The 27,167-nt window shown below is 44.9% G+C and overlaps 1 protein-coding gene across 2 annotated transcripts in view; it reads left to right on the plus strand.

Annotated features, from left to right (window-relative positions):
* The window catches only part of LOC134863628 (tyrosine-protein kinase CSK), a 42,511-nt gene that overhangs the window by 13,322 nt on the left and 2,022 nt on the right, over positions 1-27,167 (plus strand). For both annotated transcript variants that reach the window (XM_063882254.1, XM_063882255.1), the window contains exons 2-11: positions 9,802-9,879; positions 11,983-12,096; positions 13,302-13,414; positions 17,694-17,913; positions 23,543-23,636; positions 24,271-24,336; positions 24,428-24,527; positions 25,180-25,270; positions 25,436-25,509; positions 26,606-26,801. In XM_063882254.1, the coding sequence (XP_063738324.1) occupies positions 9,865-9,879; positions 11,983-12,096; positions 13,302-13,414; positions 17,694-17,913; positions 23,543-23,636; positions 24,271-24,336; positions 24,428-24,527; positions 25,180-25,270; positions 25,436-25,509; positions 26,606-26,801 (1,083 nt within the window). In that variant the 5' untranslated portion in view covers positions 9,802-9,864. The remainder of the gene's footprint in view (positions 1-9,801; positions 9,880-11,982; positions 12,097-13,301; positions 13,415-17,693; positions 17,914-23,542; positions 23,637-24,270; positions 24,337-24,427; positions 24,528-25,179; positions 25,271-25,435; positions 25,510-26,605; positions 26,802-27,167) is intronic.

Here is a 27,167-nt window from a genome sequence, read left to right on the forward strand (position 1 = left end):
ATGGATAGGCCTGAAGCGAAGTTCAAACATACTTACATGAACAGAGTAATGAACATTAGGGCAGCTTCACGCAACCTCGTTTATTATCTTATGTGTTCGTCTGCCATAAGGATGATGGAAAAACTGCAGTGTGCCCTCAAACAGTAATGCAGATTCTCCCCGTAGAATGTCAAAGTGCTGCCAGAAAACAATCTCTCTGTGGGTCAGAAAGGGTTTACTGAGTCCACAGATATGGAGATGGGGTCAGCTGTCTGGTCAGACGGCAGAGACAGCTTACGGAGAATAAAGAGGGGATGGATGTCCGGTGGGTCTGCAGGGGACGAGTGGCAGGCAGCAGGCTGACACTGAGACTGAGATTTCTGATCCTTTCCTTTACTCTCCTTTTTTCTGGAGAGGAAGTAAAGGAACTCTGGATCTATTTGTTGTTTGAGGTGCAATATATGACTCAGCAGCTTTAAGACGTGACTCCCCGCTCAGGTGATCTGTATACTCTCTACTCAGTGTGTGTCTCCTTCTCCATTTCCTCCCAGTGTTCCTCTCTGCCTTCCCCTCAGTCAGACTCTCCCTCCATGTGTCGGAGCTGCCTCCTCTGAATGCTTCCTTTATTGGAGACACTCGGAGCTCCAGCACCACTCATGCTGCTGCCATACTGCAGCGGCCCCCTGCTGTGTCTGCTGCTGATGACACTCTTTGTGTCTCCGTCCTCGGCCTGCTCGTCTCCTCTGGACTGAATGGAGGGCTTGTCATGTGTCGCCATCGGAGGAGGAGGAGGAGAGGAGAGGAGATGGAAGCAGCATCAAGCTACCCTCCTCTCCTCCTCCTTCCTCGTCTTTGCTCTTTTTCTTTCACCTCCTAGGATGTTTGAAGCCACTTCAAAAGACTGTGTGTGAGTGTGTGTGTGTGTGTGTGTGTGTGTGCATACATTAGCACCTGCCAAGCATGTCAGAAGAGCACAGCACCTCCCAGGATCCCTCAGCCCTCTGACTCTCTCCTCCACCTCCCAGTCCTCCCATCAGCTCTCTGCTCTCACCTGCCTCCCCTGATCAGAATCAGAATTCCTTTATTCGTCCCACAGAGGGGGGGGGAAAGTATAAATAAAATAAACAACTCCGAACACTATTTGACACACGGCATGCACATGGTATTTAAATTCAAAATAATTCAATAAAATGTAAAAATATAGAACACTTTTTACATTTCTGGTGAAAAGAAACATGTGTTGGTACATATCCTCTCAGAGGAATCGTGCAAAAGGGTTAGAAAATCATTCAGAATAATAAGATCTGTTTCCAAGTCCTCCAGCCCAGGTCCAGATATAAAGGGAGACCCTGACCCAGTCTCCCAGCAGACCCTCCACACTGCAGCTCTGGATCTGGAGAGGATATAAATAGCCCGGCACTCAAACCGCAGCAGAGCTCAAACAATAAGCCGTCCTCCCCCCCACGCTTTCTCCAGTCCAGCAGCCTCCCACAGCTCCAGAGGGAGGAGAGGAGGAGGAGGAGGAGGAGGGGGGGGTGTTCTTCCTCCCTCTTCCTTTCTTTCTTCCACTTCCTGCCTCGCTGCTTTTGTAATCTTTCATCAGCGGCGAGCCCGTCACTTGTTACGTCAGAGAGGGTGTGTGTGTGTGTGTGTGTGTGTGTGTTTCCTCTCAGATCAGAGATCCAGCAGGCCGTCTCTTTGTTCTTCTTCGTTGGTCTTTCACTCGATTGATCGGTCTCTCAATTAATCATTTAGCTTTAAGGTCTATAAATTGTTGAAAAACATCCATTAGTGTGTCCTTAAATCACAGAAGACTAACCCAAGTGACTTCTTTTGTTTCAAACTATATTGTATTTGGTTTAGGAGTAGAGAAACCAGTACCTTATCACATTAAAGAAACTAAAATATGGAATCTTTGACATTTTGTCTTAAAATACGACTTAAAACAGTCAGTTGGATAATTTAACGGTCTTATAATTTCCTCTGCGTAAACTCATCCTTACGTCTCTCAGTCTGTTTCAGGAACGCAGGGTGTTTGCTTCAACCCTTAAAGGGTTTGCTGAAGGTTATTAGTTCAGATCTCTGAGCGTCTGGTGCTCTCTGTAACGGAAACGTCTCTAATCTTCATTCCTGTCTTCCCCAAACCATGAAACAGTGAGACATCCTTGAGCAAGGCACTTAGGTCTGATCCCTGTAGGGCAGTGTCAGAAGTGTGTGGCTGTGTGGAGTCCAATCTGAATGACCTACAAATAACCCAACTGTCCAAACCTTTTCTGAGCCAGAAGGCGGAGGAATGATGGAGTTAACCTGTCTCCCTGGACTTCCTGTTCTCCATGATCTCCCGCTTTATTATTTACCCTCTTCATTATTCATCTCTCCGCTGCAGATTCTCTCTCGCTCCTCATGCACCTGTTTGAACCACAGACCCTGATCCCAGCGCCTCTCGTCCAGCCATTTATCCTCAAAGACTTCATCTTTATTTAATATACCTGTGTAGTTTGGAAAGGTTTAGAAAGCGGTGAGATTTGTGAGCCCTGAGCAGAAGTGAAACAATCAGAATTCCTTTATTAGGGCACACAGAAAAAGTGACAAGAAGAAAGCAAGCAATAATAAGTTGGCTTGTTAATAATAGAGAAGAGGTATGTAGGTCGGTCGGTCCAGATTATTGTTTTTAAAATATTTTCCTGTTTAATTATTTAGATAGATAGATAGAAGATAGAATGGGAGGATGAAACCCTCTTTATTAGTCACATACATGCACACAGCAGAGCACACACAGTGAAATTGGTCCTCTGCATTTAACCCATCCTAGTACTAGGAGCAGTGGGCAGCTATCGTGCAGCGCCCGGGGAGCAATGGGGAGGGGGGATTGGAGGTGTCCGGTGCCTTGCTCAAGGGCACCACAGCAGGGCCTAGGAGGTGAACTGGGACCTCTCCAAGTAGCAGTCCACTTTCCATATTTCAAGTCTGTTCGGGGACTTGAACCGGCGACCCTACGATTCCCAGTCCAAGCCCCTACTGACTGAGACACTGCTGAATTATTTGGAGTATGTTAATGTTTTTTAGATTCCAAAAAGCAAAGTCAATATTTCCTGCTGACTAAATCACTGCCACAGGTTGAGCTCTCCTCCGTCAGAATTTGTCAGGTCTTTCTCTCCAATACTTCATCGTTAATGCAAATATAAAACTTAAAGCATCCTGCTAAAGATTTACAACCGAGCCTTCAGTGCTCGGAGATAAGGGGAAAGCTTAAATTAAATTGCATCACAGCAACAACTCACATTTCTATTTCTGCACATCACCTCACCCTGTGTGTAAATATGGAATTCAAGCTCCTGATTGGCTCGTGTTGAACCAAGGGAACGTGTTGATAATGATATCTAATAAGGCTCTGATATCAGCTCTTAAGGCAGGAGGGTTGTGGAACCATTAGCTAATTACCAACCAAGGTAAACCCCCCCCCCCCACACACACACACACACTCACCGTCTCACCTGACTTTCCCCCTAGAGCACCATTGTATTTTTTGAAACCAATCAGCTCTCAGAGTGGCGTGGCCAGCAGCAGCTCATTAGCATTCAAAGCCTTTTCACATAATCAGCTCGTTGGGAACAGGGCTGAAACAGAGGGGGTTATGGGACAATGATCTGTGTGGTGTTTCAGCCAATCAGAGACAGGCTGTGGATATATCTGAGACCTGGAATATATGATTCAAACGGAGGAATAGGGGACCTTTAAAGATCTCTATTTTATTTTTTGTGTGCTGCCCATCCTGCTGAAAATCAACGTCTCAGTTATCCCTCACAGGTCTGTGTGTCTCAGCTACTGGTCTCAGGTCTGTGTCTCAGCTACTGGTCTCAGGTCTGTGTGTCTCAGCTACTGGTCTCAGGTCTGTGTCTCAGCTACTGGTCTCAGGTCTGTGTGTCTCAGCTACTGGTCTCAGGTCTGTGTGTCTCAGCTACTGGTCTCAGGTCTGTGTGTCTCAGCTCCTGGTCTCAGGTCTGTGTGTCTCAGCTACTGGTCTCAGGTCTGTGTGTCTCAGCTACTGGTTTCAGGTCTGTGTGTCTCAGCTACTGGTCTCAGGTCTGTGTGTCTCAGCTACTGGTCTCAGGTCTGTGTGTCTCAGCTACTGGTCTCAGGTCTGTGTGTCTCAGCTACTGGTCTCAGGTCTGTGTGTCTCAGCTACTGGTTTCAGGTCTGTGTGTCTCAGCTACTGGTCTCAGGTCTGTGTGTCTCAGCTACTGGTCTCAGGTCTGTGTGTCTCAGCTACTGGTCTCAGGTCTGTGTGTCTCAGCTACTGGTCTCAGGTCTGTGTGTCTCAGCTACTAGTCTCAGGTCTGTGTGTCTCAGCTACTGGTCTCAGGTCTGTGTGTCTCAGCTACTGGTCTCAGATCTGTGTCTCAGCTACTGGTCTCAGGTCTGTGTGTCTCAGCTACTGGTCTCAGGTCTGTGTGTCTCAGCTACTGGTCTCAGGTCTGTGTGTCTCAGCTACTGGTCTCAGATCTGTGGCTCAGCTACTGGTCTCAGGTCTGTGTGTCTCAGCTACTGTTCTCAGATCTGTGTCTCAGCTACTGGTCTCAGGTCTGTGTGTCTCAGCTACTGGTCTGAGAAGGGTTTACTAACAAGCCTCAGACCTACTGTTCTCAGGGCTTAATGGGGTCAAATCAGAGAGCAAATAAGGACCTTGTTTTTAAGAGAGGATTCCTCTTTAATATCTGCTCTCCCCGACTCTGATCCACTTCTTGAATTAGCTTAATAAGTTCTGATGAGTACGTACTCCTGCAATAAAACCAATGGACTCTTTAGCCGTTTCTTTTCTAGCTACCTGATCCGAAAACGACTGATCTTTAAAGATCTTTAGTTGGTTAGTGGTGCAACCTTTAGAGCTCCCTGTTTCCTCCTTAGTTGCTTTATTCTGATTAATTGAACCAGAATAACAGATTCTTATTCCCATTTAATCTGGTTAAGACGTCGGGTGGTGAGCCACAAGCTGTCTGTCTGTTTGTCGGACTTATTGTTGGTTTGCACCTGACGTGACCTTTTGCATTTCCTCTCTCGGGTTATATTTGTCACAAGTAGAACCTGGTCTATCCTGTTATGAAGAGCCACGATGCATCTGTCCGAGCAGACAAGTACAGCTAAATGCTAAACACATTAGCTCCCTTTTGTTATCACACCTGTGTTTGCATAAACCAGGTGTATCATCTTCTCGCTTTCCATGTGAAGTGAGCAGCCGCCTGCAGCCGTGAGTTGTTGACGCGTCCCTGCTGTCCACTGTCTCTGAGAGCCGGCAGCACTCTGAGCCTTCTCCTGTCAGCTTACTCCCTCTCTTTGCATACCCAGTAGGTCACATTTCCATATTGTTCCCCCCTTTTATTTCAGCTGTCCTACAAACTCTGTCGTGTTTCACCGAGCTCAGTTTCCCGCCTCTCTGGACCTGTGACGCTGCCTCCCTCATCCCTCTCCAGGAGATAAGATGTTGTTGATGGGATTATGTTTTGGGTAAAAATAGGCGTCTATGTGTCTGTTTACTATTCCAAACGTGGTTTTACAATAGTGTGAATAACCCCTCTAACACAGGCTGACTCTGACTGGATAATTTGGGTAATTGAATGTTAATTGCAATGAGAATTTGGGGTTTTTCCGGAACTAAATGAACCCTGCGAACGCCCTGCAGTGTGCTTCAGTGTTGTATGGAAATGCACCTTCATTTCACCATCATTATGTTACATTTGGATGCAAAGATGTCTCATAAAGCATGAACGTGGCACAGGTGTTGAAGTCAAAGCAGTGCCTTGTTGATTTCATTTTAGGTTTAAAAGTTCACGTACAATTATATTTGCATTCTGCTAATCTGAGAGGCACTTAGAGTAAAGATAAGTCTTATTGAGAGGCAGATATTCGTACATTTATCAGAATTTATCACACAAATTGATGTGAAAGCCGTGCCATCTTTATTTAAATGTGACCGTGTATCGTCGTAAACTCAATATTGATCAAAGCCCTTTGGATGAAAGGCCTGAATGTGTTACTGAACACTTAAATGACCAATGTTCAGTCCATATTTCAATGGTTCAGTCTGAATATGTGTTAATTATCACATTATATCCTAAGTTGGTTTGATTTTCAAACATATATTTCATTATTTCTAAGAGTATTGAAGTGTAATGTAGTATTGGATTATGTGAGATTGATTGTAGAGGATGGCGTCATTGGGTGATCAGGTGTCCGTCAGGTCTCACAGGAAGTAAAGGGTCACAGACGGGTCTTTGCAGGTGCAGATTTAAAGCCTATGGTTCCCTTTTCTACTCGCTCAGCCACACAAAGAGCTCTCTTTGCAGCGTACACAGCTCTTGTGTATCGTGCTTGACGAACCACTGTTGGAATCTGATGGGAATGTTGTTCAGGGCTTAATTTAGGCGACATAACGCCGTCCTTTGTGCAGTTTTTTTGGGGGGGAAGAGAGTCCATGTTTAACACTTGCTCATGATATTGAGTTTCCCCTCGGCACAGTCAATGACATGCTGATTTAAACAGACATGCATCTGAGCCTGAACCGAAGTTGGACTGTGTGTTTAGAGCTGTAATCTGTGGAGTCTTTGGGGCTTTTAGAAACCGTGCACATCAGTCTGAGCTGATTCATCGTCCGGCTTTATCCAGAGAGAGCTGACGGTGTGATTCCTGTGCTGAGTGTCGGATAATGAGAGCTGGATTAGATGTAAGAGAAACGTCCCGAAATGTTGAATTATATCCCGATACTCGAGCAGCAACGGGACGGCTCATAACTCCCATCAAGAGACAAATGTGCTCCATTCACAAGAGGAACCGGGGGGCTGATTTAAGATCCACATCCAGACGAGTTTAGGCTCTTGGCAGTGCGTGGAAATGTAACTGATGAGCCGTTACTCTGACTGCACTGTCATCAAATCCTCCTCCAGAGATAGTGCTGTACTTACAGACAAACGTGCTGCAGAAAAGGAGTCGAATGAAGTACATCTGACCTTCAAACTCACCTCCAGAGCTCCTGTTGGAGTGTTTCTGCATCAATAACTTCCTGCACCCAGATATTCAAGTCGTCTTTTACTCCCTGCCATCTCAAACAGGTGACAGAGACCTTTTGATTCTCTATGAAGGATCTGTTTTCCTGTGAGCTGCTTGCCATGGGAGGTTTTTATTCTGGCAGCAGCTGTGAGGATCAGAGAGGCTAGCTCCAGGATCCTGCACGGAAACAAAAGACAACATGGCTTTTTAAAATGATTATTTAAAGTCCCTAACAGGAAGTGATCTCCTCTTGTTTGACGGACAGCTGCAGAGGGCTGGAAGTGTTGACCTTTTTAGAGATCAGACTCCTCGTTAAGTCGGCGGCACACACTCCGCTAGTCCTTGATCATGGTAGGAATACTAAGGATAAGGTTGTCAAGAACACACACACACACACACACACACACACACACACACACACACACACACACACACACACACACACACCGTTTGTTGTTTACGTTGCATGTGTTGACAGAATACGTACATTCCTTTTTTATTGCAGCTTCTTTTGTTTTCTATGCATGAAACACATTTTGAGAACCGTGTTTTTAGAGCTTTACAAATGGAGTGAATATCATCATGATAACGTAGCAAGCATCAGAAGAGTCTCCCGTCGTTGTTGCTATGCAGATTTCAAGAGTTTAAAATGGACTTCTTGGTTCTTATTTAGCCTTTTATCGCCTAAATGCTCGTTGCTCTTTGGTGCATTCCAATTGTTGGGCTTAAAACCACCCTTAGTTTATTAGGAACTGAGTAAAAGTGACTAGTATTGAGCATTGTCACTGATATCACATATTGGAGCCATATTTACCATCGGCACCACGGCGTTCATGATGTCATCGCTCTACGTTTCTGAACTCTCCCTCCCGTCGCTTCTTCCTCTCGACTGACACGAGCAGCTCGATGCTGCAGCTTCTGAGCGGCTCGCAGGCGCTCCTCCGCTCTGGATAAGAATAGCTCGGACCCGGCTGTGGGTTTGCTGAGCGTCTCTGAACGTGCAGCAGAGGATCCTCTGGGTGCAGCACAGATATATTTGGCTCCGTCACTTTGCATACAGATCTGCTCTGCTCTGCAAGCTCTGAAGGAGATGCTACATGCTAATGGCTAAATAAATACACAGATACTTACGAAATGAATCAAATGGAAAGCAATGGGCCGATATGTATTATACCACAGGCATTCAAGGACATTTAAAGAGGCCCTCGTATGCTTTTTGGGATTTTCCCTTCCCTTTCCCTCCCTTCCTGTGTGCATGTCAATGGTCTGCAGAGATTACAATTCAAAAGTTCAGGCAGTATGAGGAAAATAAAGAGCTTTTTGAACATTAAAGCCACTTGAGAGACCCTTAATACTAATATACACCTGATACTGAGGAGAATAGGTCCTCTTTATGGATAGGGAAGGTCATTCAAATCATCATTTAAACTGGGATTATTAATCTGTGAATTATAACTGGGGTTTTTGTCAGAAAACGACCCGAGAAAACTCAAAATGCACCAAAGAAACCTGATTTAGTGCCAAATACATGTTTTCCAGTTTCCCACACTGTTTGTTCACTGTGTTTATTTATCTCCTCTGTCGCCACTTACATCAGACTGGCTGTAGGCGGTCTAAAGGAAGTGAGTACCCCCGTTTACTCCCAACTGAAGCCCCTCCCTATCTCGTACAAAGCTCTGGAAAGTATGCGTCGGACACTTCCTCCCCGTTTGCACTTCCTGTTCTCTTGGCTGAGCTGCAGTCCGCCTCTTCATACAGTTGGTGTATTCAGTTCGCTGCTCTGATTTACCCAGAGAGGAAACCCTTTAATGTGTGTGTGGTGGAGAGGGACAGAGAGACATACCACAGATAAGGGTTTTTATAGACACACACCCTGCATACTACACATTCTTTAACCCACTTCCAGTCACACACACATGCTCTTCTATAGGCACACACACCCAGCAGACAGGGACTCTTTTAGACACTGAGACACATTCACTCTCTCTTCACTTCGCTTTCTCTCTGCAGCTCACACACTCTGTCGCTGTATCAAGGTCACATCTAAAGGGCTGATAATTGGATGCAAAATGAAGATGCTGGACAGACTTGGCAGAGGAAGCTTCACTTCACATTTCCAGGATTCTGTATCCAGTCTGTGAAAAATGCCTGGAAAACATAGAATATTAAAGGGTTTTAAAGCAGCTTTCAGATGTCTCAGACTGCTGGAGTAGAAAACCAGTATTTTTAGGTTACATTCTTCTATTCTTTACAGTCAGGGAATATAATTAAGGCTTCCTGTAACCTGTGGCAGCTCACTGAACTGTTTTACCAGCCACTCGACGGCTCAGAGCACAGGTGTCAACATCAAGGCTATATGTGCAGGGAGACGACGTGTCCCATATTTCAGATTAGTTTTTTTAAATGTCCCACTATCTTCTCATTATTCTCACTCCTAAATATTCACACTTTTTGTTCCCCGCAATTTTTTCCTTTTGATTTACTTTTCAAATTTCTGGTTTTTTTTTTCCTAAATGTCGATTTTTTCATTTTTTAAAATTATTTTTCCTGAAAATTCTAACATGTTTTCAAGTTTCGGACTTGGAAGTGACGTTAGCACCGTCAAAGTGGTTGATTTGAAAAACTATTGTCGTTTCCTCGCTATATTCAGACAATAGAATAAATATGGAGAGCTTGTAAAGGCAGGATGATAATGTCCAGTGAACGACTCCAGAGGTGTTCCAGTGTCAGCCTCTAAAATATCAGGTTCTGTTTCTAACGCTGTCCTCCTTCTTGTTGCAGCTCTGATGGTACCAGCTGAACAGTGAGCGCTTCCTGCCTGAGGAAACCTGCTGTCCCCTCATCATGTCTGGGATGCACGTGAGTAAAGCGCCCCGTGCAGATCCACAGGTGTGCACTGGAATTAGAAAAGTATCAAATCCAATATTTTTTTAAGTGTTTATGAGAGAATTCAATATTTTCCTGCAGGTCAAACTGCTTCGTATCTTACTAGCTTTCTGAAGTTTTCAAAAACAATTTAACAACTTACAACCATGGGAGAGAAACTCCCTCTGGAGGGAACACTGGGATTTTAGCCTCAGCAGACCATTTACATGCACTAAAACCTGGAGAGGGAAACCCCATAACAGCAGAATAGGGCCTCTTAAATAACTGCATCATTTGCTTTAAAAATATATATTAAATTGCAATGAATGGCATTTCAATACTCCATACATCCCAACATGGGCATGTTATCATGCCCCGATGGCCCTGGGGCCACTGTCCTGTCATGGATCATATGTTGGCTATAAGTTGCTTTTACTGCAGCTTCAGGTTAACATGTAGGTCGGTGTGATGGTGTGTCATGCACTAGGTTGTATTATGAATTACTGAGCGTCCTGCTGATCACCCCCAGCAATAGATACTATCAGAAAACCGTTTGCACAAAGTGACCACGGGACATGAACAACAGTTTCCCCCAGACTCATTATTCACTTCTGACTGCATCACACACACACTGTCAGGAATAAAGCAGCTTATTCAAAGACCTGACACACACACACACACACACACACACACACACACACACACACACACACACACAGACACACACACACACACACACACACACACACACACACTCACACCTGCTGCTTTGTACTTTCTCATTTCCTCTCATTCAGTGCATTGTGTGTGTGATTCTGATCTCACAGAGCCGGCTGAACACACACACGTCCTCAGCCTGGCTGTCATTCTGCATGTGTATTTCAGTCAGTGACACTGCGTGCCGCTCCGTAAAGTGACTTCTGACGCAGCAACTGTGGGATAAAAGTGACTTTATTCCATATCAGCCGGAGGCGACGTCCCCCCCGTCAGAAATCACTGATGATAAAGAGTTTCCATCCCAGTTCATTCATTAGTCTGGACATTATTTTCTACATGAATTAACTTTAAAATCCCCATCCCGGTTTCTCTCAGTCCACGGGGATGTGTTCAAATGTAAAGCAGGACATATAAAGACACAGGAAGCAGCTTTTTCTGACAGCTTTGCACGAAAAACGACAGTCAGACGGTCGTTTAAAACAGCTGTTCACTCCTCCAGTAGGATTCATGAAGCTGTCCTACCTCTGAGCATAGCGTTGTGTTTTCACCTCACATAGTCTGACGTCCATATGATGCAGTGTCTGCTTTTTAATTGATGGTGTAATGGTTCTATTCAGCACTGTTCTGGGTAAGTAAACTGTCTGAAATCCATAAATCGAGGGCATTGATGTATATCAGTTTCCCAGTTAGACGTCCCTTCCCGCTCCTGTCTGCTCAACATTTCTCCAGGATTCATAGGACACCTCGGGCGGTATTGGTGTCTGACTTTGAAGTGGGTGGTGTTAGCATAAACTCAGGAATAGATCATTGCCAGGGAGATGTGCCAGACCACACTTGAGATATAATCTCCACTATAACATGCCTTAAGGCGTTTTAATGATATCTCGTTTGGTTTTTTTACCCATTCATTACAAATTGTGGTGCAGAATGTGCATATCTATATATTGTCATTTCTATGCTTTTATTTTGAAGTTCCCACGTAACACACCCAGTCCTTATCCTTCAAAAAGTGCAGGGTTAGAACCTTTATCTATATTCTAGTTATTAAATACTATAGAAGTCTGAAAGAGCCCGGAAATATCAGATAATACTAAGCTGCTCTTTGTGAGTCGAAATGAATCACCTGACTTGTGTTTAATGTGCATATGATAGCGTCCAAATGTGTAAGTCCAAAGAGTCCAAAAGAACATTGTGTAATGATGGACCCTTTTCATCACTTTTATAGAGGGAATTTGAGTTCTGTGCACCCAGTAAACTCATGTGCAGCAGAGGATGCATCATGTCTTGTGCAGCTAAGGCAGGTTGAAACTCTGCAGCCGTGTCAGTCTACCTTCCTGCTACGTAACACACATCGGTTTCCTCTGCCCCCCTCTGTTGTAGGCACCATGGTCCAGTGGCACAGAGTGTGTAGCCAAATACAACTTCCAGACCGCCAACGAACAGGACCTGCCTTTCTGTAAGGGAGATTTACTCACCATCATCGGAGCCACCAGGGTGAGTGCAGGCTGGGGGAGGGTCTGGGAAATGTCCTGGTCCTTACTGCGGGAACGAGCCGAGAGTTCAGAAGCGCTTTAATGCACCTCTCCTTCAAGACAAGATACAAGGGAAACAAACATGGGAATAACTCCCCGATCCCTGGAGAGACACATGTTCAGGAGCCTCTGACGCAGTGTTCTCAATAATGTGACCCCTTTGAAAATAATGACAGCCCCTGATCACACTTTTTGTCTCCCATGTTTTTCATTTAGATTTTATGTTCAAACTTCTGATTCGACTTTTAAACTATTTCTTCAAAATCATAATTTCTTTCCTGAAATATCAGATTATTTTTTCTCGAAATTTCTGAAGTTTTTCAAAATGATCTTTTGTTTTCTAAATTTGGACTTTTAAAATGTCCCACTATTTTCTCATTATTCTAACTCCTTCTTCTTCTTTAAAAATTCACACGTTTTGTTTCTTTTCAAACTTCAGATGTTTTCTTCCAAATTAACTTTTTTCCTGAATTTTCTTTTTATTTCAGATTTTTTTTCAAATGTCAATTTTTTTATTTCAGACTTTTTCTTCAAAATAATCTATTTTCCTAAAGGATCGGACTTTTTTACAAATATCTGAATGTCTTTCTAAATGTCCGATTATCTTTCGAAATGATCACTTTAAGTCTTTAGCCCCTGCTGTACTACAACGTACCCCCACTTGAGAACCCCTGCTCTAACGTACACTGGATCTGGGATTTAATCCTGCATTTAATATGAGGATTGACTGGTGCACCAAAGAGTGCTTCAGTCTGACTTTATATTGAACCGTGGGACCCAGGAGCCATACTGACAACAGAAATAGGGGGCTATAATTCAGGGGTTCAATCCCACTCCATGTATTCAAGTCGAATTGTCCTTGAGCATGATTCCTTACCCCAAATTCTTCTCAGAGTATTGAAATGAATGGAAGCTACTTAAGATAAAAGCATTAGCTGAATGTAATGCCATGGGAGGAAACCATATCCCCTTAAATCTGCAGGACATTCAGACAGAACCATTCCTTCCCCACAGAGCTACAGCTGAATGAATGAAGGTCATTATTCAGCAGAAGGGTCAGTCCCAGCTTTCCCCGCAACCCACCTCAACTATAACGTACAGACTGACTTGGTAGCCATGATGAGCAGCAGTTTTAAAGCTGTGTGTGTGTGTGTGTGTGTGTTTCAGGATCCTAACTGGTACAGAGCGAGGAACACGGTGGGCAGAGAGGGAACCATCCCGGCTAACTATGTCCAGAAAAGAGAAGGAGTCAAGTCCGGAGGGAAGCTCAGTCTTATGCCGTAAGTACTGGACTCCTAGTGAGAGAAACACTGAATAACTTTGGAAAGAAATCTATGGCAACATGATGCCAGAGAAGTGAATATGCAACATGTTGCATATTCATAAGAAGTGGAGCTGTGAGTCTTCGAAATGTTTGCCACATACGCTCTGTTTCCTTCTGTTCCCTGCAGCGAGGGAAAGCGTAGTGTTGAAGTCAGGTGAAGCATCAGAAGATGGAGGTTCCATGTTTTACAGTCTTCTGGTTCGCTCTGTGTGTCCTCTCCTGTCGGTGTTGGGCGGCTCCAGCTGCACTCCACAGTTCAGAGAGGGAGAGAGGAAGGTAGCGAGAGGCGTGTGCAGATGAAGGACGCAGAGGGCATGCATGCCGCTGCAGCGTCATCACAGACAGGAGACGTTCTTATCTGTGGAACTAGTTATCAATTTAGATGTGGTGTGAGTTGCTGAACTTTGGAGGCTGAAGAGGTGTCTGCCTTCCTTCCAAGGTGATGAAGTTATGAAAGTTAAAGGAATACATTTGCAAACCCCAACAGCAATGCCACCTTTCAGAAAGCATGGTCCACTTACTATTTGATTTTGGGGTAAACTGTCCCTTTAAACTTGAGTATAGATAAGTAGTTGTCGTGTTATTGTCATCGCTACAGTGATGGGAGATAATGTGAGATGTCTCATAAGTTACTGATTAAACGTGTGGGAGAGGAACTCACTCTGGATACAGGGCTTTTAGTCTTTGCAGACCATTGACATGCACCAAAGGTTCCTTAAAGAGTTGATGCCCAGTATGGTGTGTTTTTATTATTATCGCTTTTTTCCTAAAAACTCTGACTGTTTTCAAATGTCAGAATTATTTTCTAAATGTCGACTTTAAAACATTTCAGATTTATTCCTTCAAAATTTCCCCTTTTTTCCTAAAATACAGGGAGTGTGTTCCCTTCAGAACAAGCATACAGTTTTAGCGCGTTGACAGTTGACACTGTACCATCCAGTCTGCAGGAGGCATTTACACTTCTGACCCATCTTTGGATCAGATCAGATCAGAATCAGTATTTCTGATTCTGATCTGATCTTTGGATCTGCACCAGTTCCAGTATGGTGACAGCTCTGGTGTGTGTGGTCTGAACCCTAGGAGCTCTGAATCAGACTTGTTCAAACAGCAGGTTTACTGAACTCTGAAATCACCCTGAGATTTCCAGTTGTTCGTCACAGGCATCATTTGTTGTGTCCTCTCTGCTGCCTTTAAGTCCTCTGTACAGTGAGTGCGTCTCTCAGTCATCAGAGGGGGGTCCTGTGGAGCACTCGGACCCACAGGGACTTGTTCCTCGGTCCTGAATCACTAACAGATGTCTCTGGGTTATATAAGGGTTCAGCTGTAGTCCTCTGTCCCCCCTCTCTGCCCTGACCGGCTGCAGAAAGTAGTCCAGGTCTCACTGCTGCCCCCCTGTGGCAGACATCCCATAACAAATACCAGCACCACCCCCGACAGAAGGCCGGGGAGTTCCCTCGTCCTCCTGTTGTCCGCGCCGAGTTGTTTACCGCATTTCTTCAGTGTGATGTCATGCAGACTGCAGTTAATTGCTGCGGACAGACCAGCGAGTGTGTGTCCATGCTCTGGGATTAAAAGGGGGGGGGGTTTAAGCATTGCTGTCTATCGCCTGCGCTGATCTAATCAACTCAAGTCCGCGTTAAGCTGCTCGGCCACAAGGGGGGAGGAAGAGGAGGAGGAAGAGGAGGAGGGGGTGACGGGAAGACAGGATGAATCAATTAGAGCTGCTGATTATATCAAATTCACCGGCCAGGATGGAGAGACCCTGCAGGATATCCAGAGGACACATGGAGTGGTTTGTGGCTGAGGTTGTTCGGACTATGTGGGGGGGGGATATTTAAGGTGAGATGAGATGGAGCTTTATGGAGTCAAAGCAACAACAGAGTGAGAAGGAAACACAAAGGACCCGTCAGATTTAACCTGGGGGAAAGGGTTTATTTTTGGGACGCAAACTCCAGATTTTGAAGGCTTTTTAAAACAGACACACATCAGGGAGGACCAGAGCTTCCCTGCTATCAGAAGGATTTACCAGGGGTCTAAATCTTTGAGTGTCTCATCGTCTGATAAAAAATCACTTCCCGATTCAGTGAAGGTGTTTTAATGCGTGAAAAAAATTGCACAAAAACATGTATTTTTACCACCGCATTTACATCTTAACGCTGAGTGACTGAAAGCACAAGTCAGAGGCGGTATCCCAAAAAAAATGTGCCTAAAATAACTTATAAAACTTAGTATTTTTCAGATTCTCAAATCGATTTTTGCTTCTTTATTACAAGTGAATCCCCCCTCCCCTATAGTTACACATGTAAAGACCTCCCCGAGTTCCCACCACCTGCACACACACCCTGAGAAACCAGCATACTATAGTGATCATGCACACACAGATCCCAGTAACCAGCACCATCCTCCCAGTACCAAACCAGGCGGACACACGGCTACTGATCTGCAACCAGTGTATGGCAGCTGTCTAATCCCTCCATCAGAAGCCTATAGATGTATCCTATGGGGGGGGGGGGGTGTAACAGCTTAATTTGTTTCCAGAGCATTTAACTCGAAACAGCTTCGATTAAAGGGGTCCTTCTCTGCTTTTTGGGGGGTTTCCCTTCTCCTGTAGTGTGTCTCCATTAGACTCCTTTGTTTACTCCCGGGACACAGTGACATCACTATGTAACACTCACCCTTCTATTTGCTGTCGCTCCAACACATTGTAGGTAACAGAGCCTCTGGTTTCAGTCGGCAGTCGGGGATCCACCTCGCCTAAACGCTTCTTACATTTTCCTGTTATTGCACGTCAGTTTCCGACCCTGCCTCAGCCCGTGTGTGTGTGTGTGTGTGTGTGTGTGTGTGTGTGTGTGTGTGTGTGTGTGTGTGTGTGTGTGTGTGTGTGTGTGTGTGTGTGTGTGTGTGTGTGTGTGTGTGTGTGTGTGTGTGTGTGTGTGTGTGTGTGTGTGTGTGTGTGTGTGTGTGCCAGCCATGTTTCCTGTTGTTTGGATTCAGGTACTTTCTCGCCTTGCCGGTGGCTTCCCATCACCATCACACCATGTTTTTCACTTCTCATTTCAGAGAGGATGTGGAAGTGTCTCCCTCTGGTTGAAGTCACAAAGTGAATGTGTGTGTGTGTGTGTGTGTGTGTGTGTGTGTGTGGGAGCTGTGGAAGGATTCAGGCCTTTTTGATGTTGCAGAATAAAGGAAGATACCAATTGTTCTCCACAAGAGCTGACACATGTGGTGTCCCGAACACGGATCACACACGTCTCTTTATAGTCAACAATGTTACATCACAAGTGTGTGTGTGTGTGTGTGTGTGTGTGTGTGTGTGTGTGTGTGTGTGTGTGTGTGTGTGTGTGTGTGTGTGTGTGTGTGTGTGTGTGTGTGTGTGTGTGTGTGTGTGTGTGTGTGTGTGTGTGTGTGTGTGTGTGTGTGTGTGTGTGTGCCAGCCATGTTTCCTGTTGTTTGGATTCAGGTACTTTCTCGCCTTGCCGGTGGCTTCCCATCACCATCACACCATGTTTTTCACTTCTCATTTCAGAGAGGATGTGGAAGTGTCTCCCTCTGGTTGAAGTCACAAAGTGAATGTGTGTGTGTGTGTGTGTGTGTGTGTGTGTGTGTGTGGGAGCTGTGGAAGGATTCAGGCCTTTTTGATGTTGCAGAATAAAGGAAGATACCAATTGTTCTCCACAAGAGCTGACACATGTGGTGTCCCGAACACGGATCACACACATCTCTTTATAGTCAACAATGTTACATCACAAGTGTGTGTGTGTGTGTGTGTGTGTGTGTGTGTGTGTGTGTGTGTGTCACCCAGTTTCTTTAAAAGGAGGACCCACGATGGATTTTTGTGTATATTTACTGATATTTTGCAGCTCATTTTTGGTCGGTTGCTGGTCCGTATGTTAATCTTCATCAGAGAGCATCAAGTCTCTTCTGTAGTGGAATAATCTCACCTGTATACCTGCAGCTTCAGTCATGCGCTGGCAGAGGCAGACATTAAGTAGCATGCTTTTGAGATGCAGGAACATGTAGAGTGCTTCGATTTAGGTTGTGTAAAACCTCTCATATCAAAGAGTCATATTTATTTCTAAAAGCACTTATCCTCTGATAACGATGAGGTGCATATATGGACCTCAGAAGACCTACGATCAACACTCTTTAACTGTCTTAGAGCTGGAAAGGGTTACAGAGTGATCTCCACAGGTTCTGTAGTTCTTACCATTAATATGCCGTCTCCCCCCCCACAGCTGGTTCCACGGGAAGATAACCCGGGAGCAGGCGGAGCGGCTGCTCTACCCCCCGGAGACGGGCTTGTTCCTGGTGAGGGAGAGCACCAACTACCCCGGAGACTACACCCTGTGCGTGAGCTGCGACGGCAAGGTGGAGCACTACCGCATCATCTACCACAACGGCAAGCTCACCATCGACGAGGAGGAGTACTTCGAGAACCTCATGCAGCTGGTGGAGGTGAGCGGCGGGAGTCTGGTAGAAGAAGAGCCTCGATGTGTGTGAGGAGCTTAACGAGCTACTTCAGATACACACTCGTTAAGGGGATTCAATTAGTTTTTCAACAGCCAGTGCCTTAAGACTTGCCAGCAATGGATGATAAATGATACGTCCATTCCTGGAAATATCAATTACTCTCCCTTCTGATTAATCTGCACAATGTTCCCTGGATATATTGGACCAATTCTGTTTGGAAAAATGTCAAGAGAATAGTGACAAATGTCAGTCCCTGGTTCTGTGAAAGGAGGGGATGTCTTAAGTCTGAAGTCTTTTCCATTTCAATTAGTGAACTTAATATGTTCAGTTTTATATGATATTAAACCTGGTAAAACAGGAAATCTTCATAGAGTTTCCTACATATTTGCAGGAACTTATACTACACACACACACACACACACACACACACACACACACACACACACACACACACACACACACACACACAATAAAAACACATTTACATTTCTGTAATTTTATCTCACAGTTTGATGCCAGAATGAACAGATTAGACAATTAACATCGAGTCAAACGGCAGTCATGGATGAATGAATGAAGCAGAGTGATTGCATAACCTTGTCACACACACACACACACACACACATACACACACACACACACACACACACACACACACACACTGAGCGTCCCCGTGGAACATCCCTAAAACTCTGAATGTAGTGCTTGTTCTTCAAAAAGCCGTCTGATCCTCTGCCTGTTATCTGGAGGCAGGTTCAGAGGGAGGGCAGGGGGGAGAGGGGGAGACACGATGAAGAGATGAGCAGGATTGGCGGCTGTCACCCTCTTTAATTGGCCCTCTCTATCTCTCTCTCTCTGTGGAAGTGGAGGACAGAAGTGTGCCAGCTGGCGGAGAGACTTCTACACCCTCCTGCTGTTTTCAGCCTCCCACAATGCACCTCTCTCGCTCACACCCTCCAGGCTGCGTCTCTCGTTGCTCCAACCCAGTTCAGATGAAACCACACCCACTTCTGCACGACGCCGCGTCAGAGCGTCGGTCTGGAGTTTTCAGGGCTTAAATCTGAACTTGGTTGGAAAACCTCGCTCCTGCTTCCCCTTGCCTCCCTCTTCCTCTCGTTGTGTCCCCCCGTGTATACCTGGCATATTGCTTTCTTTACTCCCCTCTTGGTTATCCATCTCCCCCTCCTCTCTCTCTTCAATCTCCCTCCATCTTCGTCCTCTCCTCTCTGCTCCCTTGTGTCCTCTCTCTCTTCAATCTCCCTCCATCTTCGTCCTCTCCTCTCTGCTCCCTTGTGTCCTCTCTCTCTGTCTCTGTCTCTCTCTCTCTGTCTCTCTCTCTCTCTCTCTCTCTGTCTCTCTCTCTGACTCTGTCTCTCTGTCTCTGTCTCTCTGTCTCTGTCTCTCTCTCTGTCTCTGTCTCTCTCTCTGTCTCTCTCTCTCTCTCTGTCTCTCTCTCTGACTCTCTCTTTTCCTCTCTAACTATGAGAGGAAGCTTGTGTGTTCATCAGCTTCCTCCCCCTTCCCTTTGGTCCGTCACAGCAGGCTTCACATGGACACACACACACACACACACACACACACACACACACACACACACACACACACACACACACACACACACACACACACACAGTGATGTCATGTATCTCTGCGTGCATTGATGCTGCTGAAAGATGTGTTATATTTACATGGAGGTGTTTTCCTCCTGAAGGCCATGATTAATGAATCATGGAAGGTATTTTCCCCTTTGGGGGGGGGGTTCCCTCTCCTGTAGTGTGTCAAGTGCATCCATTAGACTCCTTTGTTTACTACCGGGACACAGTGACATCACCATGTAACACTCGCCCTTCTATTTGCTGTCGATCCAACACATTGTAGGTGATAGGCTAAGGGGCGGGACATCTCTAAGCGTTTGACCAATCACAACAGAGCCTCTGGTTTCATTCGGCAGTCGGGGATCCACCTGTGTTCATTAAAATAGTGAGGATCTGGATTCATCAGCACCAGTAAAAGTACATTTTCATCGTTAAACAAGCTTCAGCTGCAGAAAAAAGTCGATAATTGCTAAATATGTAGATAATGGATTCATTTAAAAGTATTATTTAATGCAAAACTGTAAGAAAACACAGTTTGCACACCTCGCTCTCCCTGCTATCATCCCTTTACAATAACAGTGAACATACTTGGACTGACAAAACAAGACATTTAAAGCGTTAATACCTTGAAGAATGAATCCAGTGTTGTCGAAAATGATCTGCAGACTGAGTAGTATTTAAAATCATCTTTAGTCACAGCACTAAAAACAGGCCACACTAATTATCATGCATCATTTAGAAAACTCTGATCTTATATGAACCCATGCTGCAGCTCTGATGGAAGCTGAAGGAGATGTGTAGTTAGGGTTTAAAGGGTTTCTGTGAGGCGTCTTCCTGCTAAATAATGCGCCTTTCTGCCCCACGCTGCCCCCTGGTGGTTGCTGGGCAGATTACACCCTCATGCTGCAGTCAGGATCATTTCTGTTGTTGTTGTTGTTGTTGTTGTTGTTGTTGTTGTTGTTGTTAGAGCTGATTCTTCCTGTTGATTCATTTATTGAGTCGCCACACAGAGGTTTGAGGAGCTGTATTGGTTTGGAGGATCTGATTCAGACGTGCTGCTTTTTCTTCACGTGAAATGAACAGTTCAGTTCCCTTGACTTACCAAAGAAGATGTTGTTATTTTCACACGCCTACAAAGTAGTTGAGTTAATTGGCTTTGATAAAGAAGAAAAACAGCCTCAGAACAACCCATTTAGAAACGCCTTGTGCAATAAAATCCAATCAAACATCAAAATCCTGTTTTATAACACAAAAGGTCTATTCTAGACTTTGATTATTTATTTAAGGTTTGTTGACATTTCTGCATTAAATAAGACTTTAAAATGCATTGATTATCTACATATTTGGCCATTATTGATGAATCCTTGCAGCTTTAGCTTGTGAAACCCATAAAAATGACTACGATTCAGTCTTTTAATGCAGGAAAATGTACTTGTAGCACACACATTAGTTTGGATAAGTCCAGATCTTCAATATGTAATCTCAGAAGGTAGTTTCTATGAAGCTGAAAACACCACACACCCTCTCTCCTTCCTTACCATCAGGCTTTGTTCTTGATGTAAGTGTTGTTAGAGAAGGTTTTAGTTAAATGCATGTGTTTATAAAGATCAGATGCACGGACGACCTCTCTCACACCCACACACACTCTCACACACTATAACCTTCACAGCTCCCAGTAGGAGGTCTGGGAGGGGGTGGGGGGGCTCTCAAATCCTCTTCAGATGCTTCACACACACTGTCAGTCAGTCTCATTCACTCAGAAGATGATCTCCAGTGCCGATGCTCTGGGCACGACTCTGGGATCTAAGTGGACCCTATCTGACAGGATGAGTGTCTCCGCTTCTTTGTACCCAGATGTGAAGAGAAAATGAGTATTTGCAGAGTCGTGCTGGCAGCCAATCAACGCAGACATTGTTGGATTTAATGCGACTGAGATTGGAACCGCTACGTCAAACTAAAATCAAGATACGACATTTAACAGCAGGACGTTTGAACACATTCAAAGGAGAGCTTCCATCAATGATTTAAAGGTGGGAGATACAGGGTGAGGTAGGAGGTGGCCTGGCCGTTGAAGGACAGTAAGAGGTGGTCTCTGGAGGGGGTTTGGGTGAGAAGCTGGGCAGCAGAGTGGGAAATATTGGAGTTTGTTGAGGATGTTGGGCACTGGGTGCAGGTAGCAGAGAGGAACAAACAGATTCTGACCGTGTTCACGCTATTTATTAGTAACTGTAGGTAGATTTAGGTTGCAGACGAAAGATAAGGGATCCTGACTCACACTCTAAATAAACACTGACACATCTGTAATTAAAGTACACCCTGCTCCGTGTTCTCTAAAACCATTTAGCCAACACCAGTACCAACATGGGCTGAGTGAATACACAAACAGGCCTCTGTGTGGCGCTGCTACGACTTATTCCTCCGTGCGATAGCTGCTGGAGTAAAGCTCTTTTATACCTCTTTGTTCCACACTTTGGGACGACTAACCTCCTGAAGAAAGAGTGCCGGGGGGGGGGGGGGGGGTCATCGTTTCAACTGTCTGAGGAACAGGGTCTGCAGGTTCAGCTGTGGCTCACCAATCAGTCTGACCCCCCTATGATCTGACTGAGAGTCTCTGCTCTTTAGAGGCAGGTTACCAAACCATGAGACTAGAGGAGAGGACAGAAAGGACTGGATAAAAGATTGAACTTGATCATTATGGTTCAAATAGGACAGTTTCCTAAGGCCACGAAGCCTCTCCTCCCTTTGATCAACTCCTGTTCCAGTGGAGGCTGGAGCTCCCTCACACCCTCCTCTCCTGTTTTACTCCATCCTTTGTATGGAAATGATTCCCTCCAGACCCCGGCTCTCTGCTGGTACAGCTCTCCCTTCATGTTCCTGTATTTGTTCTTCTGCACATCAGGAGTTCGGTACAGATACTACCCTTCACCTCTAAACTGGATCCTCACACAGAGGTCTGAATGACAGGATGTACTTTATTGAGGAAATGTGCGACCCAGCAGCAGCATGTCGACAAAGCTTCCTTCTGGTTCAGTTTCTGTGTGTTATAATAAAAACAGATTGATATAAAGGCACCCACAAGGGTTTCAGGGAATCGAGAAAATGCAACAAAATGTGCTTTTAACCCGATTGAAAATGTATAAACCTGGATCAGTGATGTGCTGAACTGATGTTGTAATAACAGTCTTTATTACTTTTTGCAGTGGGCCTCAAATCTAATGTAATAACCCTGACAGATAATGTGATAATAGGAAAAGCAGGGTGCTTTTTGAACGTGTGCAGGATGTCTAATACTATGTGTGTCATATTTCAAGGCTTTATTACCATGTGCACAGCAGCTGCAGTGTAGATTTGGTCCTAGGATCCCCCAGCAATGCAACGTTAATATATACAGGACATAAAACAAATGAAACCTAGTGTAAATTGTTCAAGAAGCAAAAAAGAGATTTTTTTAAAAGTAAATAAAGTAAAATAATGCAAGAAGAAGTCTACATTATGTAAATGGAATAAGGTATATCCACAAACAGTGAGATGCAACCAGATGAATGCTTATCAGGCACTTCACAGAGCCCATGGCCTGTGGGATGAAGCTGTCTGAGTCTGGTGGTTTTGGTCCTGGGGTGAAGGGGGTCTTTGATAATCCTGTGGGCTTTCTTCCTGAGAAGAACAGGGAGTAGAGGAGAGGGCTGAGCACACAGCCTTGAGGGGCACCGGTGTTGAGGATCAGGGTGGAGGATGTGATGCGGGCACTGCCCGGGGTCTGCCCGTCAGGAAGTTCAGGATCCAGTCACAAACGCGTGTACCCCTCACACTGTTTTCATGTTTGGAGTGTAACTCTTATGAAGAGTCTGAAACTCACAACAGATTATGTTTGGATGCTGGCTCCTCTCTTCTCAAAGCCTCCTAAAATGTGCTCCATACTATGTTGAATTTTTTTTCCGTATTAGTGAAGAAAGACCTCGTCTTGTTTTCTGGGTTTGTCTTCACGTGTTAGTCATGCTTTAAACCCTCTCTGTCCGCAGCACTACACCAAAGACGCCGACGGCCTCTGCACCCGGCTCATCAAACCCAAGCTGATGGAGGGAACGGTGGCGGCGCAGGACGAGTTCTCCAGGAGTAAGGACACACTCTCATTTCACATTTTCGTTACGTTTCGTACAGGATTCCTCCGTCTTCCTCGTCTTAGAAGCGTTAATCAGCTGGGATATTAAACTGTGTGAACATGGGGACGGGGCTTCACCAGCTCCCAAGACTAATGTTTTGTATTTGATTTAACTTACTTTAATTTAATGACCCGTATTCTACTCTATTGTTTTAGTTTACATCATTTTCACATTACTTTATTTAACTTTATTTTATTTCATATGGGTTTGCTTGTTTTTATAAAGGTTATTTAACTCAATTATACTTTATTTCCCTCTCCTGGAGTTTGCTCTATAGGTTTCAGTGCATGTAAATGGTCTGCAAAGGCTAAAATCCCTGCGTTTCCTCCCGAGGGAGTTTCTCTCACACACTAACCAATAACAAACACGTTTTCTCCTAATGCTTCCCATTCGGAGCTCAAAGTCTAAGAAATATTTAACATTCTCTGCCTAGTTCTGTAGTTTTTCATGTCAGTGTTTTACTCGCTGAATTAAATAACTCATCTGTAGAAACAACAGTATTTTTCCGGGTGTTTTCCCGGAGTTGGACAGTCATATTTGAGATGATGGTGTTCCTGTGGAGTCCTCTAAGTGTCTCCTCTCTGCAGGCGGCTGGGCGCTGAACAGGAAGGAGCTGAAACTCCTGCAGACCATCGGGAAAGGAGAGTTTGGAGGTGAGCAACTGTTACTTAACTCAGACCCGTAATACCTGCACACCAGCGGTTGCTTTGTACATATAGTTATAACCCCCCCCCGTGTTGTCAGATGTAATGGTGGGAGACTACAGAGGGAACAAGGTGGCGGTGAAGTGCATCAAGAACGACGCCACAGCGCAGGCCTTCATCGCTGAGGCCTCCGTCATGACGTAAGACCCTCCCTCTGTCCTCCACTGAAGCTGCTGTTCATAAAACCACACCCCTCCTACACTCTCTTGGGTTTTATACGAGATTCATTCAGGGCTTGTTTTACCGTGTCATTTTAAATGTGATTTCGCTCTGTGTCTTCAGCACTTTGAATTATAATAACAAGAATGATTAGTTTATGTGAAGCTCTTCCAAAACAAAGCTACAAAGTGCTACATGGATAAGAACAAGCAGGCATCAACAGAACATGCATGAGGGCAACAACCACCCTTGATCCTTAGTTTGTAGCCTGGTTTTGAGACTGCACACAGGCTCATACGGGCAGTCAGTGAGGTAACCAGGAGCCAAACCATTAAGAGCAGACAGTTAGCCAGGTCAGAGAGCCTGAAACAGGGCGATGTGGTTCAGCATTTTGCACGAGTCAAGGCGAGATATTGCTATTTGGCTTCATCTGGAAAATAGCAATTACAATTACCTTGTAGTTGACATGTGTTTCATAAGTAAGCTTTCCTTGCTTTGCAAAAATCAGTTTTAGTGTGCACAGACAAGCCTTTCTCTCTCAGATGCAAAGCTACTATGTCTCTCATATATTTGGATGGACCAGAGACACCCTGAGGTTTCCAGCTAACCCTTCCTTCTGTTGTCTTTGTTCAGGCAGCTGAGGCACAACAACCTGGTGCAGTTGTTAGGGGTGATCGTGGAGGAGAGGGGCAGTCTCTACATCGTCACAGAGTACATGGCTAAGGTTTGTCACACACAGAGTATTTTACAGAAGGGAACTCATGCACTGAACATGCTTTAAAGTTACCTGCATTGCGTCTTGATCCAGAGGATCCTCCATCTCTCAGATTCTTGTTTTTCGCTGTTACCATCCATACTAAAAGACCCCCCCCCTCTTTATTTCCCACAGGGCAGCTTAGTGGACTACCTGCGCTCCCGAGGACGGACCGTACTGGGAGGAGATTGCTTACTGAAGTTCTCACTGTGAGTCCTCATCATCATCATCATCATCAGCGCTCTTCATCTTCTTATTAAAGCTCACAGAGTCCTGTTGAGACCCCAGAGTCGTATGATATAGTACGGGTCCCCGGCACATAGAAACTGCCGGATGCTAACCTGCAAATGTTGGACAGTTAGCACAGTTAGCATAATTAGCACCTTATGTGGACAGTAGTTAATAAGTGTCTTGGCCAATTTGGGGTGGTTTGGGGGTTATTGAGGATGCTGAATCCATTTCTGACAGTTTCAGGATCACAAATGTCAGTTTTTACCAGAAAGAGGCCATGTTTGTACTCCAGGTGGACTTATTCTGATGAATTGTGGACTGATTTTGAAGTTTAAGTGAACTTTGGATCTTATTTATTAGAAAAAGAATGTTCCACAGTAGAGGTTATACTTTATTTCTTGTGCTCTCTAAATCTAACGGTAGAGATTACACATTTTTGATCCTGAAAATGTCAGAGAGCACCCTCATTATCGTCCAAAACCGCTCTTTTTAAACTAAAGTCTGCATGGGCTATAATGCTATCTATGCTAATTAACACAACCTATGCTAATTGTGCAAATTGCTCAACATATGTGAGTTAGGATCCGGTGGTTTCGGGTCCACAGTGCTGCCAAGTAGACGATTACATTCACAGAAAAGACAAACATGAGTCACGTTAATCTGCTGCTCGGCTGCCAGGGTTTGCTTCCAAAGAGCCACGCTCAGAATAAAGGAGCTCTTTGTTTACTCCGTCATGGAGAGCGCTGCTGAATGGCTGCTTTATCTGCAAGTCAAGTGCTCCTAAAGTCTGGATTTATTTCTAATTGAACAGCCGTGCAAACACTCAGATCATGCATCCACAGAAGCATGACGTCATGACTCATTTCCAGTGTGTCACCCTAGGATTGAACGTGTTAGATGTTAACCCTGAGACATGCAGCAAGGAGAGGAAGTGGCTCAGATTCAGCCTGTTTGTGTCCTCCATGTTTGAGCAGTGGTTTTCATTTTAGCTGCATTCAACTTAAAGGCATCATCTGGATGAAGCAGTATTAACTCAGCTGTGGTTGTTGTTGTTGTTGTTGTGTTCGTCCTCAGTGATGTGTGTGAGGCCATGGAGTATCTGGAGAACAACAACTTCGTGCACAGAGACCTGGCGGCTCGGAACGTCCTGGTTTCCGACGACAACATCGCCAAGGTCAGCGACTTCGGCCTCACCAAGGAGGCGTCGTCCATACAGGACGCCGGCAAGCTGCCCGTCAAGTGGACCTCCCCCGAAGCCATCCGGGAGAAGGTGAGACACGGTTAAAGGTCCCCCCTTTTCCAACCATAGTGTCTTCCAACCAAGAAGTATTTCAGAGTGATTTGCTTATAGGATACGACTTGGTGCTTTTATTTTACGCAGTAGAATATAAAGTACCTAGACTCAGACACACATTGATTAACTACAACATTAAAAAGCTATATTCTGATCAAAGGGATTCTAAAAAGAGCCTGTAGTGCTTTTATTGTTATAAATAAAATGCATTTAGCCGATAATATGTCTGTAGTTCCACATTGTATTATATTATATAAGTGAACAGCTTGTAAAGCACCTGAGTTCATAAAGCCTCCCCTCTGCTCTCTGAGTGAATGTTTAATCCGTCCTCCCTTTTTCTTA

The sequence above is a fragment of the Eleginops maclovinus genome, chromosome 4 (assembly GCF_036324505.1).
Source record: "Eleginops maclovinus isolate JMC-PN-2008 ecotype Puerto Natales chromosome 4, JC_Emac_rtc_rv5, whole genome shotgun sequence".
Classification (NCBI taxonomy): Eukaryota; Metazoa; Chordata; class Actinopteri; order Perciformes; family Eleginopidae; genus Eleginops; species Eleginops maclovinus.